The sequence below is a fragment of the Echinococcus granulosus genome (assembly GCF_000524195.1).
Source record: "Echinococcus granulosus chromosome Unknown EG_S00016, whole genome shotgun sequence".
NCBI lineage: Eukaryota > Metazoa > Platyhelminthes > Cestoda > Cyclophyllidea > Taeniidae > Echinococcus > Echinococcus granulosus.
Window position 1 is genome coordinate 1,218,014 of NW_020170396.1, and position 15,965 is coordinate 1,233,978.

A 15,965-nucleotide genomic window follows, 5' to 3' on the forward strand; every position below is an offset into this window, starting at 1 on the left:
ATGAGCGACTTGAAGACTAGGTTGAGTGGGACGTCTTTTATTTGGGTAGCATGTGGGATGTTTACATGTGGAACCAGAGTCCGCTTCCTCCTCGGGGGTCAACGACTTCCGCCCAGTCACGAGGTTGGCGACTAAAAGGTGTATTTGAATAAGCATTTATTCCAATACAGATTGTACCAAGATGCAGTATCACTTTGGGGAGAAGATTTGGCTGAACAGTTAACATGCGTTTTGTGGAGCTAGGTAAGTTTCCTAAGTAACTCACCATCTTCGGCTGCAAGCATTTTTCACTTTAAAAGCGCTTTTTGCAGAATCATTTATTCATAGACACAAGGTGTAAAGTAGTTTTCGACCATCCTTCCCTAACTGCTATCGTTTTAATTCTTCTCAGCGCCCTACCCAGCATAATCACAGCGGCTCGCACCGTGGAGAACAATCGAGTCTTGAAACCATGCCAAAATCAGTGTTTCCATGACTTTTATAGGCATTTCCCTTAACTTTAGTTCCCTATAACCGGCCTCTTCATTTGACTTGTGATTTGAGTGATGGCTGGCAATTCTTCCTATGTAAGGCTCTGCTGATCTAGCTATCCACGTGTCATTAAAGAATAATTTCCACTGAAAATCAGTATAAGACCTTCTAAACCTTCAAAACGTTTCCATGTTTTGCTTCGTATTGATCCAATAAATACTTGATGCAGCATTTTTTCATTGCCCATCTTCCATCGAACTTACTTACCGGAAATGGAATTCGATTTAATTCAAACGGGAAAATTTGATTTTTTGGAAAAAGAGGTATCAATATCAACTAAATGCTATCTGCAATTCTTGTTTGGGTGTATTAGGAGGACCTGTTTGGGAAGTTTAGAAGAATTATGATAAGGCTGTGGTACATATATTTATAAATGGGTGTCCTTTGCTTTTAAAACCGGGTTATTTCTGCAGAATCGCTCCTTCCTGGCACTTCACCGGATCTTAGCAACATGAAAAATAGTTACAGGAAACAAATTCCTCGGTGGCAGCAAGTACATGATCAAAAGTGAGATTTTGCCAAAAATTTCTCACGTTAACTTATGTTCGGCTACCAGGGCTGATTGTCTTTCTACTTCGTGCATTATAGGTCTTAGTCGACACTATTAATAGCAAATTTTTTAAGCAAAGCAGTCTGTCCTTTTCGGTTTCTCATCTGACTACCCTTCCAGTCATACTTTCCCATTGTGTTCGGTTTTTGTTTTTTTACTTAATTACGTGTGGAGCACCAGACTGGCAAGTTGCTCCAGACGCACCTACAATGTGCACTTTCTAAATGCCTAGCAGTGACCCTCGCTTGCACAGCTCTAGTTTCCCCATTCATAAATTTGCATAATGCCATAGAATAGTGACTTCATATTCAGCACGAATAAGCAATACTTTGTTGTAAAGACGTATCGTCGTCATGGCAGTCGGGGTAAATAGGACTTGATTATTCTTAGAAACCGCATAATGTGGACAACGTATTGGCGGATCATGCCTCGTCTAAATGGTCTTCACCCTTGCTTCAAATGTTCCATTAAAAGGCTTCTAGTTTTGTGGTCGTAAAGGACAGAGCTTATTTGATAAATTTAAATTGTGGTTAGGGCAGATACTACATTTTTTGTAGAGCCTATGGGAAACGGAAGATATGTGTAGCATTTTTAAAACGATTTACGACGACCCATCATTCTTCTACTCAGTCCATCAAATAGAACTTACCGGTACTTCGACATACCTTTCGAAAATGGTATAAGCACGACCCTGATAAGAACAGTCTAAATACTGCATGTAGAGTGTGGGACTCCGAGCCCCGTGGAATCATGAGTTTGCATATTTACAAAGCGACGCAGAAGGAACGATTCTACAAATCGAATTCACTTATTGAACCTATGAGGATGCGATTGTTTCCATTTGACAGTGTTTTAGCACATGTTGGAAGTTGAATTGTTTTGGTTCAATTTTGCATCTCGTCAACTGATCATCCAACGTGTCATGTGATCCACGAGGCACACTCAACGTAGGCCAAGCTGAGGGGAGCACAGACTGACCCCGTTTTGGCTTGGATCATGTAGTATGGATACCTTCTGCTTAGCTCCGACGTCGTGTTAGTACAGGAACGATCATGTCAACTTAGCATTTACAATGTTAGGATCCTAGGTGGACGTTACTGTGATGTCAATACACGGGATCGAGAGTGCCGCGTGTTCTGTTGCACACTGACAGGTGACATACATGTTGTTGAACGATTCAAGCACCGTTAATCAAGGTAACAGACGATAATAATGGTTTGTGTATTTAACACCGTATGTCGATAAAATTTGCTGTCAACAAAGTTGGAAAACCCATGCATGTCTATTCGTACGGTAGAGATTTGAGATTTTGTTTAACGGGGTGTTTGACTACCCAGGCACTCCAGCTCCTCCATGTTATACTTCCACGCTGTGGTAAGGCCTTGGGACCAAGCTAATAGTATTCCTGTTCTATATGATAGGACGCTACATTACCTACAGAGGGCCTGGGTGAGGGGACGCTTAGCCGCCGATCGTACCCCTGTCAGTGACGATCTCATCGGTGATGGCTCCAGGCCGGTCCTGTGAACATTCAGAAAGTGGAACCCCTGCCTAGTCCTGGATGATCAACGCACAGCCTGGCCAGAAATTGCAATAGGGACTAATCTTTCTGTAGCCACAGCGAAAGCAGTCCGTAATGGATCATCGCCATTTCGTAGAGTTCACGCAATCTTCACGGCACGAATGGGTTTATTGCTGCACTGATTTGAAGAAGTGTTTTGTCAGGAGACCTATATGTATCGCTGCACTACGAAATCGAAAGGACCATTAGGGTAGTGGAAGTATGTGTGTTAAGAGGCTCTCAAGATAGTAATTAAGCTCTAGATTAGATGCAAGCACGCACTAGAGGACCACAATTGAAGTGTTCCTTTCCTTCAAATATCCCCCAAATGATGTCGTCAATCCAATTCAAGTTATCTGACGATTCAGGTGGAGGGAAGAGCAATGTAACACTTATAGTGAGTTAATAACAGCCCTTGTACTGATTTAATGTCAACCTTGGGACTACCATTAGCAGTGCCAGCGGTTGTATAAGCCCAGGCTTTCCCTATTGTGGGAGATCCTGTGTATAAGCACCTCCGACCGATACATAGGAAACATTACTTTGAGCACACCGGGCGAATCTCTTACAGTTAGACGTGTTTTCCTTTCGGGCATAACTCATTCTTCGATGTTGATAAATGGGACCGAAAGGATCTGGGCGTTGCCTAATTGCGCCTATTCAAAGAAATCCTGTAAAACGGTGGAATGATTTGCAGATGGTAATGCGCTACCATGGTGCTTAAGAAAGGACGTGAATAGTCCTAAAGGAGGACCTTGAATACGCTAATCCGTCAACTTCTCGAATGGGTAAAAGCAACATCCACCCACAAATCTGTAAGTGATCGTCCTTTAGGAGTTACTGGCCGTTCAATTTTCCTGTAGACTTCGATTTAGCAAATGCAGGACTGGCTCAGAAATCAAACTGATTCAGGAGCAAGATCGTCAGTGGAATGATTGACATGACACTAAAGCGCTCGCTATCAGCATCACATGCTTATGGTAGGAGCTCTTTATCAGCTTGAGGCAATCAGTTGTACCATATCGTGCCCCAGTTAGACTGGTTGAGTTTAAACCAATAAAAAAATACAGAATCTTCTTGGCTTGGGTCGCATACCCTTAAATGGAACAGCTTTGGTAGACCCGTGTGATCAATTTTCTCCTGAGCGCCTGGCAGCGATTTCCGTTAAACCCTTTACAGTCGTCTACAACTAGTTTGCGATAAGGCCATTAGCATTTTCGGCCAGATGTTCGTGCATTCTCACATAACCCACGCAAAGTTAGTCCAATAGTCGACATTTCGCCCACAGGATCCTCGTGACCTCTGCAACCGCTAGAGAAAGCGAAATTAAATGATCCATTTCTTGGAGCAGAGTCTGGTGGAAAATTTATGGGGGGGGGGGGGGGGGACACTCACCATTGGCTTGACTCTTTCCACTTCCATTTTCAATCCATTTCATTAGCGTTTTCGCCTACTTCATGCCTCAAGTACCAACGCATCCAAAGGTGAAGTGCTCGTGTGGGGGTTCATTGTGCCAGGTTGGGCAGAACGGCTTGCCCCCAGTTTAACGGACTAGAATGTGGTTCTTCCGGTTTTGATGTTTCTGAGCAGAAAAACCCACCAAAGAGATCCTGCTCCTATTTCTGTCCTAACAGTTGGTGTACGAGGACTGTGTGAAAAGCCCAAGACTACTAAATACTGACAAAGAGCGTGCCTCAAATCCTACACTCCTGCAACTTACCATGGATGTCACTCTTTCTCCGTTCTTTTAAACCTCCAGCGGAACTAATCAAAGCAGACAATATTACTGCATTTGGATATAAAAACATAATTTGACATTCATCGAAGTGGCGTACAAGGTTATTTACTTTTAAAATGATTGTAACAACTCATACTCACCTGATCAAGCTGTATCAGTGGCGCCGTACTAGATGGTCTATTTAATGCGTTGGGATGTCTACACTGCTTCGTAAGGCATATTAATAAAATGTTATTGCTTAATGGCTGACTCTTACTTTCTTGGTAAGCCATAAAACGTGTCTAGCCCCGTCGCGCGAGATGGGTTCCGAGAGGAGGGGGGCAGTGAAACCGCCTGCATATGACCTAATTCCTCCCTAAGGTCTTAGATACGCGATATGTCCCACTTCATATGACACCAAAAGCAGTTAAGTGCAAGATACGCAAGGACAAACCTAGCACGGCGGATCCACACTCACAGACTGTCGTCCAATGAGGTAGGACCTGTTTAGGAAGCTATTCGTGCCGAGACGGCATCGCCAAAAAACCTGCTACCACAGCGCAACTACAGCTCAGGAGACAAAAAAACATCGTTTGCTGCCAAACCACAAGTTTTTTTCCCTTTAAGTAGTCATAAGTGCGAGAGCACACCCAAGTACAGTTGATGCCCTATCTGGACGTCCAGTTCATTTGCAGATGTCACAAAGTACGATGAAATACTAAAACCACCTCCTTATAGTGAACAGCCCCACCGCACTGCGAATGAAACCGTAGGGAGAGGTGTCACATATCACGGTGATCTGCCTACGGCGATACGACACTGGAGTGGTCTCAAATGTTGATGAAAGGAGCAAAAATAATAAGTCTAGGATTTTGAATGCGGGCGGCGCACTTGTTTATGCGACACGCCGACGGCTCGGCTAAACACCACACCCGTCTACCTCCGTTAACCTGAGACGGCTAACACCGATGCAAAAGTGCGGAGCCACTGCAGCATTCCGCGAAACAAGGCCCGGTTCTGACAACGAATTTAGAGAAGACACAAAGACTAAATAGACACTGGATAATAAATCCAACTTGAACACGAACCGGGGCCTGACGCAAGCGGGCGAACTAATTCATGGTTTGGAAACCATAATTAACGACCCCGATTGCACACAGACCCTGGTAACAAATGTGTGGCAGGAAACATAAAAGCCGACACTCAGCGCAATTTGAAATGGCAAGCACAACGAAGTCCGCATGTAGATTTCAACTTTTGACAGACAACTCTGTGCGAAGCTGCGTACCGTTTGCAATAAGTGGAGACTAACGCATCAGACCGCAGATGGACTTTAACTCCAATTGGGAAAAAAACCCCACCTTAGATTGTGCAAATAAGACTGGGACCGCCACGTGATTGCTCGGAAGAGAGCTGCAACCGCAAACCACAGGTCTTGGACCAAGCTGCCAAGGTAACGAAGCACAGAACGATGAGTAAAAAAAGTGTATTAAAAGGGTTTAGTTAGCAAATAACGTTGAGTGGTGCGAACAGAGCCTTCCAGAAATGCGGCATAATAGTAAAAAATGTGATGAGACGAAAAAGGAGCGGTGAACTTGTAGGTGTACAAAAGGGGGACTCCCACACAAAGGCTTGTATACCAACTGATGGGTACCACAATCGAAACGAGACGAAATAGAACCCAAAAACGAATATTGTACCCCGTTTTTGTCCACATTATTACCAAAATGGGGGAGAGTGAGACGAAATGATGAACAGATGGAGGAGACTAGCACTACTGAATGACGTAGGACTCGCGATGCATCCACTGCAGAGTCATGGAATCCTCAATGAATGCTGATTCTCCATAAGCTGCCGTTGGCCAGGGAATGTTCCGCGCACCGTCGGTAGCATCGGGTGCCCAATCGTAAATATTTGCGTCTAGGCAAGGATCTGTAGGCATAACCCATCCATCAAAAAGCAAGCCTAACCAGTAGTACAAAAAATTTATCAAAACCCAATTGAGTACAGCAAATACACCCAAACACAGAAGAGGATTAGTCAAAGATTCTATTCCCAGACCGCATAGCATGGGAGCAGACAGGATCATAAAACCGCATGCCCTAGTTGGGTTGTGGTCTGGCTGGGTTTTTGCTAATGGATATTTGTAGTCAAAATTACTCAGCGGTAAACCTATTATTTAGCACTCCCTCATGGAGGCCTCTCCACTGAGGGCGGAGCTCAATTTTGGTTGAGAAAAAGAGGACAAGGGGAGTCAGAACCCAGGAAAGGAAGCCATGCCGGTTTTTTACCCCCAAAATATTTCCAGTCGCATCGCGTTCTCAAAAGGCTTGGAATTAAGCTTTAGTCAATAAAAAATACCCCAAAAGGGATCTCAGTAACCATTTCTAGTGAATGCAAAACGGGAGCTAAGGAAAGATACGAGTAGGAACCCACCGATATAGAATTCTTCATCAGATTCGTTACCAGAAGAAGCTACATCGTCATAGATGCCCGAGGCGATGGACACCCAATCCCCTCCATGAAGCGCATAGACACCCTGCGAGGGCACAGGTGAGACCGGCCTGAGCTGTTTCAAAGGTGAATCGGTGACCACCGCCGAGACTTGCATCAAATCAAGGTAAGAAGGCGCTACGAGTGTCCGCTTTCGTGGTGGTGTAATCTCCTCGTAAATCGCCTCGTCCCCCATCTCCTCGTTGGAGTCGCTACAGACTTCGTCGTAAATTGGGTTGAAATGCTCGAGACGATGGCTTAGCCGCCGCACCTTCAGGAAATTGTGCTCTAGCGACAACACCGTGGTGGGACGGCGTTTAACCGCGGTAGGAGGAGGCAAATGGAGGGCCGACGCACGCATTATTGGAATGACAGCAGTGCCACAGCGAATCCGCCTCGGTGGAAGGAAGGCAGAGCCCGCAGCAGCAGGAGCGGTCGGTGGCGGAGGCACACCGGCACGAGCACGAACAGGGGAGGCACGGCGGAGGGAGAACTTTCGACGGACGGAGGGGTGGCGTAGACTGGGCCAGTGGAAGCGCTTCACGCCCTTCTTCGACTTTGTCCACCCAAGCGAGGCGGAGGTTTGACGTCCCACGTCGCCCAACTTACGACGATTTATTTTGAACCACATTCTACCGGGCCACCTGCAAACCAGCCGATTATTATGTGAAGAGCTTTCATGATCACACAGTTATTAAAAGCAAACAACAAATGAAACGCACGCCCACTGCCATAAGTCTAAAAGAAAATTGGTGATCCGGAGATGTAAGTTATCCGCAAATTGCATGGACAAAACACCCAGCAAGCCTAAATCACACAGAACTGCATAACTGAGTCGTTTATTAAAGGAGTGCATCGGTAAGCGACCAAAGCCAATCTTGGCGATCCTCAAGGCGGTAAGCCTGGGAATAAAAGCACTGGAACCGCCCAATAACAATGTAGAAACCCACGATAACATGCATAATCGACCAAATTTTCCTTGTGACAGAAAAACAATGCGAACCCGAGCATGGAATAAAGGCACGCAGTCAGGGCCACAACTATCATGTATCACCGCTCGAGCAAGCTGTTACTGTCACCAAAATTGTGGCGGTGTAGAGGTAGCGGCCTCACCAATTGCGTAGTAAATACTTGCTTGTTTCATTGCCGGCTTTACTCGAGCCAACTGATGGTAGGCCGTGTTCGGTACACCGCAACGTCAACCCCTCAACTCTACAGAGTGGAGTGATCTGTGGTGATCTCAGAAAACTAACCGAATTAATCTTCAAATTTAGCCTGGACAGAAAATCTCTTTTGTTTTCTACTGGACTGCAGACCACTAAGGCGCATTCGTCGCCCCCCCTGTCTCTAGGCTCGGACATTTGTCTGCCTTAGGCATGTCTAATCTAGCCATCCACTCTGTTAAAAGCTGCCTGGAAAGTGTGATTGCCATTAAAATTGTACTGAGTTTGCGACTTGTTTAAGCATTTCTAAAATTGTTAAGAGGTGTGCTGAAGCCAAACCACATGGCAAATCACGTAATAAAAAGGCAACAACAAACCAGACTAACAAATAGCGACACTGTGAGCAGAACCCATCGAAAAAGTGAAGACAAATCATTCTAGCGATGCACCCAGGTGTGGACAGAAAACAGTTTAAGCAATAACTGCCTAACCTATCTGTCAACTTCATTCGAAATACAAAAGTGCGGGAAGACACGGAATCTGATAGAGCGTTTTGTGCCGCAAGCAGACAATCGAAGTGGTGAGCTGACGTACAAGGAGGCAACCGTGGGAGAAGAACAACCTTAGTGGGCTCTATGAATCAATCGTCGATATTCCAGACAAACATTAATCTAATGGATCGGACGCACCCAACCGCATTTAATCACAATGACTCGGAGGCACCAGAACAAAGGACAGCATAACGTACCGGCAGCCGCGGCCCAACTGACGACCGAATGCATGCAGGCCGTCAAGCGCACGGATGCGTGCTTGTGTAGAGGCTTGTCACAACCACTAGCCAATCACACGGCGACTTAGTCATCGTCTCAGTCGACTGACCAGCCAATAAAATTTGGCAATGAGCCAGACTGTTACCTCATTGGTCAGGCCAATCTGATGGGCGTTACCGTGGTCTGCTCACCGTGGCATCCGATGCCAAAGTGAAGTAAAGCCGGGTGCAGGAAGGGCGAGGGTGGTGGTGCGTGTCATGGTGTCAGCTGTCTTCTCCGGCAGAATGTCATTGTCGGTGAAGGTTGATAGGGAGTAAGGCGTTATTCACAATGCAGAGCCCGGCCATAATACTCAATACCGAAACAGGCCAAGTAATGTCGGGTCGCTTAACAACCTTAAAACATTTTTTGACTGATTTATAATACATCACTGAGCCCCGCTGTGTTACCATAGATGCCTTTTGTTGCAAAAATAGTTCGGGGTCTCCCTTTTTCGGGTTGTAATTTTGCTTAATTACTAAGTTTTGCCGTTTGAGATAGTAATAAATACGAGCTATTTCCTTCCAAAAAGTCGGCCACCCGATAAGAGCTGTGTGTTCGGAGTTTAGCTAAACAAGACTCCTTTCTTCACCTGTTAGGTTTTTTTTGTCACAGGTGCGAGTTGGGACAGCACAAACAACAATGGGAGTGGCAGCTGCAAGTTTTTGGCGTGTGGCTGAAACAAGTACGCCAGCGAGGTGAAACCCATTCATTGAGGTAGATGGTTTGGCGGTTTTCATGATCTGGCATGTTTATTGATTGATGTTAGCCTTGAGAGGTCGGTGATTGTGCCTAAACATGCACCTCTTGGAGCCCCCTGGTTGCGCGTTCTATCAGACAGTGGGTCCTACTCCCTCGCGGAGGGCGTCATTTGCGTCGCCTATAACGAGTGTCTACTCCATGCACAGAACTTCCTCATACATATGCTATTAATATTACACTCCTCCCCATGCAGCTGACAGACATCTCTCCTTAGGAATACGTTTTGTAAACTTGTAACGTACCTTCCAAACGTGAGATCTCTTTGATTCAAAATGCGCACCATTTGGATGCAAGAAAGTGAGTAGCCCATCAACATATTTGCGGTTCTGGTGGCAGGATATCGCTTGTAGGTTAGATAAAATGATGGCATAGTAATCTGTGCTTTCATCCATTGGTAGGATAAGACAAGTGAAAAGTGGGATCCGAAGGTTGGACCCTAGTGGAAATGTACAACTAGCGCGAAATAAATGTCGGAGCTTGTAAATAATCCCATGGCTCTATCCTGACGTAGGTTCATTTTAATTTTAGGGTCATACCTCCAGATGCGTATACCCTTCTTTAACTTTTACTAAAACAGCGCTTCTCTTCTAAAACTTAACTTACTGTTGGATGGGGTAAGTTGGCATTATGGGGTAGACCTTCCATGAGCTGCTGTCCAGACGACTACTATTTACTTTGAGTTGTAGACCATACACAGTCAAACATTGAATAGCGGTCATCCTAAAATTTTTGCTCTAAAAACCTAAGACCACCTGAATATCACTGATAAATGCTTCAGGCGATCGTTGATACATTGCAGTGTAGTTTAATTCTACAGAATACAACGTGTAATTAATGCGATTTTTATCACGATTCACGTGTTTAGATATACTATTAGAATAAATGCAAAATGTTGAGCAGATTGTTGTTGTCATTTTTCTGAGGTAGACTCGTAGGCTTAAACCCGTTTTATTGGATAATGCCGTGATTTACAGCGCCTTCACCTCTAGCGTTTGGTTAATTTCAAAATAATCGCTTTAGTTTTGGCCAATTTTCCCTTAATGGATGAAATGTTTGAATCAAAATCATAGGTTAAATGAAAGCATTTTGATCTTTAAAGGAAATTGCTGTGTATTTCAAGAGCAGCGCATGACTTGCCGTTGCCATCATTAATTTATAATGCAAAAATTTAACGGTCTGTACCAACTAGGTGCAATTTACCTACTTGTTTAGTTAAGTAGCAAGTTAGTTACCAAAATATTATTTTGTCCCCTTTGCTAGTGCCATTCAAAAGTGGGGGGAGTTGAGTCGTTAGCCCAAAAACCACGTCTCCAATTGGTCAGGAGTACTCGCTTGTCAATGTACATTTAACCCAGTATCATTGCTTCGCTTAGCGCTCGACTTTCGACCTTCTCATCCCTCGTGGCAGTGTTTTACGGCAACACTAATGCTCTGAAGGCTTTATGGTTTCTCATGTGGCTTTCTTTACCTTTTTGACTTAAATAACGTTATCTGCATTGCAAAAAAATTGTAAATACAGATTTTGTGATTAGTTTCTGCCTGTTTCGGAAGCACTCTCAAGTTATTCGGGGTCCGCACAAATCCGTTGATCAGTCAAACAGTTCTTTAAGTTCGACTTTCATCCTTAATCATAGCACAACAGCAGCAATAATTCGTTTTGTTTTAATGGGTAATTTGCCTTCTTTTTTGCGCTAACTGATCTGATTAGTATTAGTAAGATAAAGACTTCAAATAACGTTTTTACTTCACTTTTACGGATCATGATATCAATTTTGTTAAAACAGATAAGGACCCATATATTGTTGGCTAAAATAATTTCTTCAGTGCTCTATAGACTTATTTTGAGAACTAATTTTCAACGAAAATGCAAATGATTATGGTGAGAAATTTAGACTAATTACTTATTTGAGGGTCTTTTTTGCCAATGTATGCCTTTATAGGCAGTTTGTGGATTCTTAAAGGACAGCACCACCAGGAAATCATTCAACCAAGCCTAAGTGTATGACGGGTCGAAGTTTGGAGACGTAACACATGTCTACTAGGCATCCGGATGCCATCTTTAATCATACCCCTATCAAGGAATGATAGGATTTGCCTACCTTAGCCCATCCTCTGTGGGACATATGTCGCCCTTGATGGAAAGCTAGCTCATGAGGCACGCCAGTAGCCAGCATACCACCGCGGCACAACAGGTGGACGTGTGTGTGACTCCCGTATCCTTCCTTCCTTATCCCCCCGATCCAGTGTGTGCTTCCTTCCACGTGCCACAAGTGGTGATAGTGGTGGGATCGTGTGGGTGGAAGTGGACTGGGGAGGGGATGGCAGATGAGGGTAGTTGATGCGGGTTCCACACACCGATAGCGGAATGGGAACTGTCAAGATGAAGTTTTTTGGTAGCAAATTCACCAAAAAATCCTTTTACCCTGTCATTGTTTTTTTAGACCAATGGTCATCGCATCCGTGCGACCCTTTTACATATGATCACATTGATGACAAGCGATACCTTGAAATCGCTCCATATTTTGAATTTTACAATAGGATAAAATAAAATTAATGAAGTTATTATTCGAATGTTATATTTTGTGCTTGGACGCTGAGCACTAACAATCATATTTATAATTTAATGATAGAGTTTAAGCAGTCACAACCGAAAAGATCATCAAATCTGTGCCAGGATTCTCCCAAAGTTCGTCATGGTGATTGATGCAATTGTTTACTAAATACGATCGTCCAGCCAATTTATCGGACAGCAAATGAGGACTCTAAAGCCCTTCTCCAAATTAGTTTCGTAGTCTACAACGTCAAAATGTCTGCAATTAAAATGAGCTCAAAACCCAGAACCCTTCGATTTTAATTTTTATCCTACATCCTCAAAACAGAGTAGGTGACCTAGAGCAGAAGAGTCAACTGACAATTTAAGAAGACTAAGGGGAATAATCTAAATTTCTTGTTGGTTACATGTTCTATTTCCATTCTTGGATGACAATGCCCTATGGAGAATATCTGTTACAAGGTAGACCACCAAACAATGTTCGAACAAGTTCGACTACATTGGTTCATTCTATGTACCTGATACCGTGCGGATCATCACCATGGGTTTTATCTTTGTAGGCAGGAGCTTTTTCTTGCTCGCATTAGGTTTTGTTACACTCTCCAAAGGTCATTGTCTCCGCGGCATCAAATCGACACTGAGAAGGTAGTTGGACGGGTGTTAGCATTGACTCCTTGATCATTACACAGCTGGATGGGTTACATTGCTGTTTGTAGATTGCATTATGATTAATCCATGTTCGTTGATTACCCAGGATAGAGTAAACACTTGGGCTTGCGAATAGAACTAACACCATTTCTCAGCAATTTAACTGGCTTCAGTCATTAGCATAACAGAATTGGGGCCAAAGATTTCATACCTTAAATGCATTTTTAGCTACATAAATTACGACTGAATGGAGTTTCGGATACTTCTCCAAGTTTATTTACAAATATACAACCATGAACTTAGTGTACAAAGGAACTTCAACTTGCCAATCCTCCAAACGCATCAACACTTGCCTTTGATAAGGCTAATGAAGGAGACCGTCTTAAGCCTCAATCGTGCAACAAACACGGAGTAATGCGACAAGCGTTGATTGCACCTGACCCAATTCCCCGCATTCGCGATCTATCCCTCGGCCCTATGAGGTCAGACTGGCCAACTTGGTAATCCTGGAAGTTAAACAGCGATAAAAGTTTAGTAAAATTCAACAGCTTCGGTATCAAATAATTTATCAACAAGTTAGCAACCTGCACTTTTCCCCCATGCAAAGCGAATACCGCATAGGTGGCCTGAGAAAAGGCATTAAATTAGCTGATTGAGGACTCGGATTCAAATTTTAATAGAAGAACCAGTACCGCTTGCTACTCGTTTACTTTCCACGATTGCTTAAACTAATGTGCCCCACTTGGAAAAATGAATTAACCAACTTCAGAAGCAGTGATGTTCAATCGAGGAGGAAGACTGAAACCGCTGGAGCAAAGTTGTACAAGAACCTCTGAAAAGGGCATACTATAGCTGTACACATAAAGCACCTTTACATTTTGGTGTAATGATTTTTAATTGCTCTTACTTAGACACCTAAGCTACGCCTCAAAATCCATGCAAACGCAAGTCACGGGAAGTGGGAGTAACTCGTTTCGCTGTCCATTATGATTACAACCAGGACCTGTTTCTTGAGTGAGAAACACGTAATAGCGAATGGCTCGAAACAAGTTTCACTTCTCATACCAAAAGAAGAGGCACAAATATACAAACCTCAACAGTTAGACAATGCTGGGTTGTAAATGCTAAAATTCTGTTATCAAAACTACCGCACACCATTATAATTCCGGATGATGGGGTAAAGAAATTGTTAGATTTCCCTTCTACGGAATTCCCTAGTTGACAGTTAATGAGAATGTTCTTGGCCAAATGTTAGACTATCAACGCAACACTTTGAGCCCACTTGACTAGTCCTAATCTGCCCAAATCATTTGCACATGAGGGTGTTACCCTCCTCATCAGTGTTATTTAGGAAGTGACCCTGTATTTGCACAGTTTAACCGCCGTGTCGCAATCGGCGTCCAAGATGCAGGAGAAGTTGGAGACGGAAGAGGGGGCTTTTCGCCGTAGCAACTACGTGACTCATATCAGCGGCGGTATGTACGCGGGGTCACTACCCTTCCTTTCTACCTCTTACTCGGATGACTCTGGAGGGGGGGAGGAGGGTTAAATTTCTGATCATCCTAACCCTTTACCGCCAGGCTCAGCAACAAGCGGGGGTTACGATTAGCAATCTTGTGTGGACATCATTGCCTAAATGGAAATATTACATGACACTTTACTTGATTGGATGAAGTAAATATGTAGTTAACATTCAAAAACCTCTTGAAGCAACAAGATGAGCAGCCAGATACCAAACTAACGCCAATATTTCACGATGCAGTTGCACCCACAGAAGGGATCTCGGACATCCAGTGGAATTGTAGAAAAAGCAAATTCAGGAGTCAGAACGAGAGATCTATCTGTCAGCTAAGATTTGAAATAAACTTGCGCCTTTTTCGAAGGCAATAAATTTCGAACAGATATGGTATTAGGTTTTCAACTCGTCATTCAATAAAATAAAGTTAGGATAATATATTTCCCATCCACTGTCACTGGTGGCGATCAAGTGTGGCATTCCTGATCAAAAGGTGTTTATTTTGACTGCACCTTCCATTCCACAAGGCCCACACTACCATACGATCGTTTATTTTTCCTACCAGTTTTTATACACTCTGAGGGAAATCTTAAATACCATGCGGTTGTTAAGCAGATCTCTTTCTTCCGCTCAGTAAATTACAAAATCAATCCATGGATTTGTAAAGATTTAGTCTTTTTGGCTAACCATAATTGAAATGTAAGAGTATTTGTGTGGGAGAGTACATCGAAAATGTTGTAAAAGAGGCCATTTTGGGAAACTATAATCAAGACACCATCGCAAGTAATCTTGCTTTGGCTGCAGATGTAATTCTTGTCTACTTGTCATATCTATTCATCATAATGTCAAGTTTAAAGTTGTATAACATAGCATTACGGTCGGAAAGGCGGAACGCTGCTGCCATCACAGAAACGTCCCAAGCCTAGCTGACTGGTTAGAGATTTTACAAACGAGACAGTGTAAGGGGGAAGGAGAGGCAAGAAAAGAGGGACATAATTGTAATAATCATTCTCGATACCGCGTAGATGAGGCAGTGCGTACAGCTACAATTCTCTTAGAAAACTCCCATTCCACATAGTAATTGGAATGACCTTTACAACACTGAATTTATGTTGATTCGTAATATGCACTAAGTTTTCAGTACTCGATTACGCACCCACGCTCTTCCCCATCAGGCATCCAGAATCGAGACGAACTTATCATGACTGCATAAAAATAAACTCACAATATGCAGTGTAGAAGAATGTTTAAAAGGGATTTGCAAATTGAAATGTCTGTTTCAAAATGATAAAATAGCAATAAGATCACGAGATGGTCTTATCTCTCAAATAGACATGGGAAAGCACTTAATCGTGGTCCAGGCTATCCCACCAAAGGGTGGGATTACCAATAGGGGAATGACTTTCTGCGTGCAGGGTAGACTACAAGTAGCAGTTGCCTAGACCCATGCAGTGCACAAAATGCCTATTTACGCGCAGAAGCCAACTCTTGATCTACAGCATTCACTTCCTTTTCTACAAATAATCATTTTTCACAAGATACTGAAAGCATTTTAAATGACAAAATTTGAATGTTATTCATTGGATATAGGCCGTTTCTGACAGGCTTTCTGGTGCGATCAGGCGTTTTGAACGCTTTTGTGGCGTTAGTGGACTGGCGAGGGA

The 15,965-nt window shown here is 43.5% G+C and overlaps 3 protein-coding genes across 3 annotated transcripts in view; all 3 read right to left on the reverse strand. All coding sequences in view use genetic code 11, as the record gives it.

The window, feature by feature from the left end:
• The window catches only part of EGR_03253 (Gamma-tubulin complex component 5), a gene marked incomplete at both ends in the record, with an annotated part of 4,558 nt that extends 4,274 nt beyond the window's left edge, over positions 1–284 (reverse strand). Inside the window, one exon of the mRNA XM_024492502.1 lies at positions 266–284. Coding sequence (XP_024353176.1) covers positions 266–284 — 19 coding nt within the window. The remainder of the gene's footprint in view (positions 1–265) is intronic.
• A 5,849-nt stretch (positions 285–6,133) lies between these two features.
• EGR_03254 (hypothetical protein) lies at positions 6,134–9,044 on the reverse strand (the record flags this gene model as incomplete). The annotated part of the gene is made up of 3 exons (XM_024492503.1): positions 6,134–6,291; positions 6,796–7,496; positions 8,977–9,044. The coding sequence occupies 3 exons, from the start codon at positions 9,042–9,044 to the stop codon at positions 6,134–6,136; spliced, it is 927 nt and encodes a 308-aa protein (XP_024353177.1).
• Positions 9,045–11,210: 2,166 nt separating this feature from the next.
• On the reverse strand, positions 11,211–15,129 carry EGR_03255 (hypothetical protein; the record flags this gene model as incomplete). Its single annotated transcript, XM_024492504.1, has 4 exons — positions 11,211–11,414; positions 12,997–13,047; positions 13,851–14,024; positions 14,989–15,129. 4 exons carry the CDS (start codon positions 15,127–15,129, stop codon positions 11,211–11,213), a joined length of 570 nt encoding a protein of 189 aa, XP_024353178.1.
• Positions 15,130–15,965: the final 836 nt, after the last annotated feature.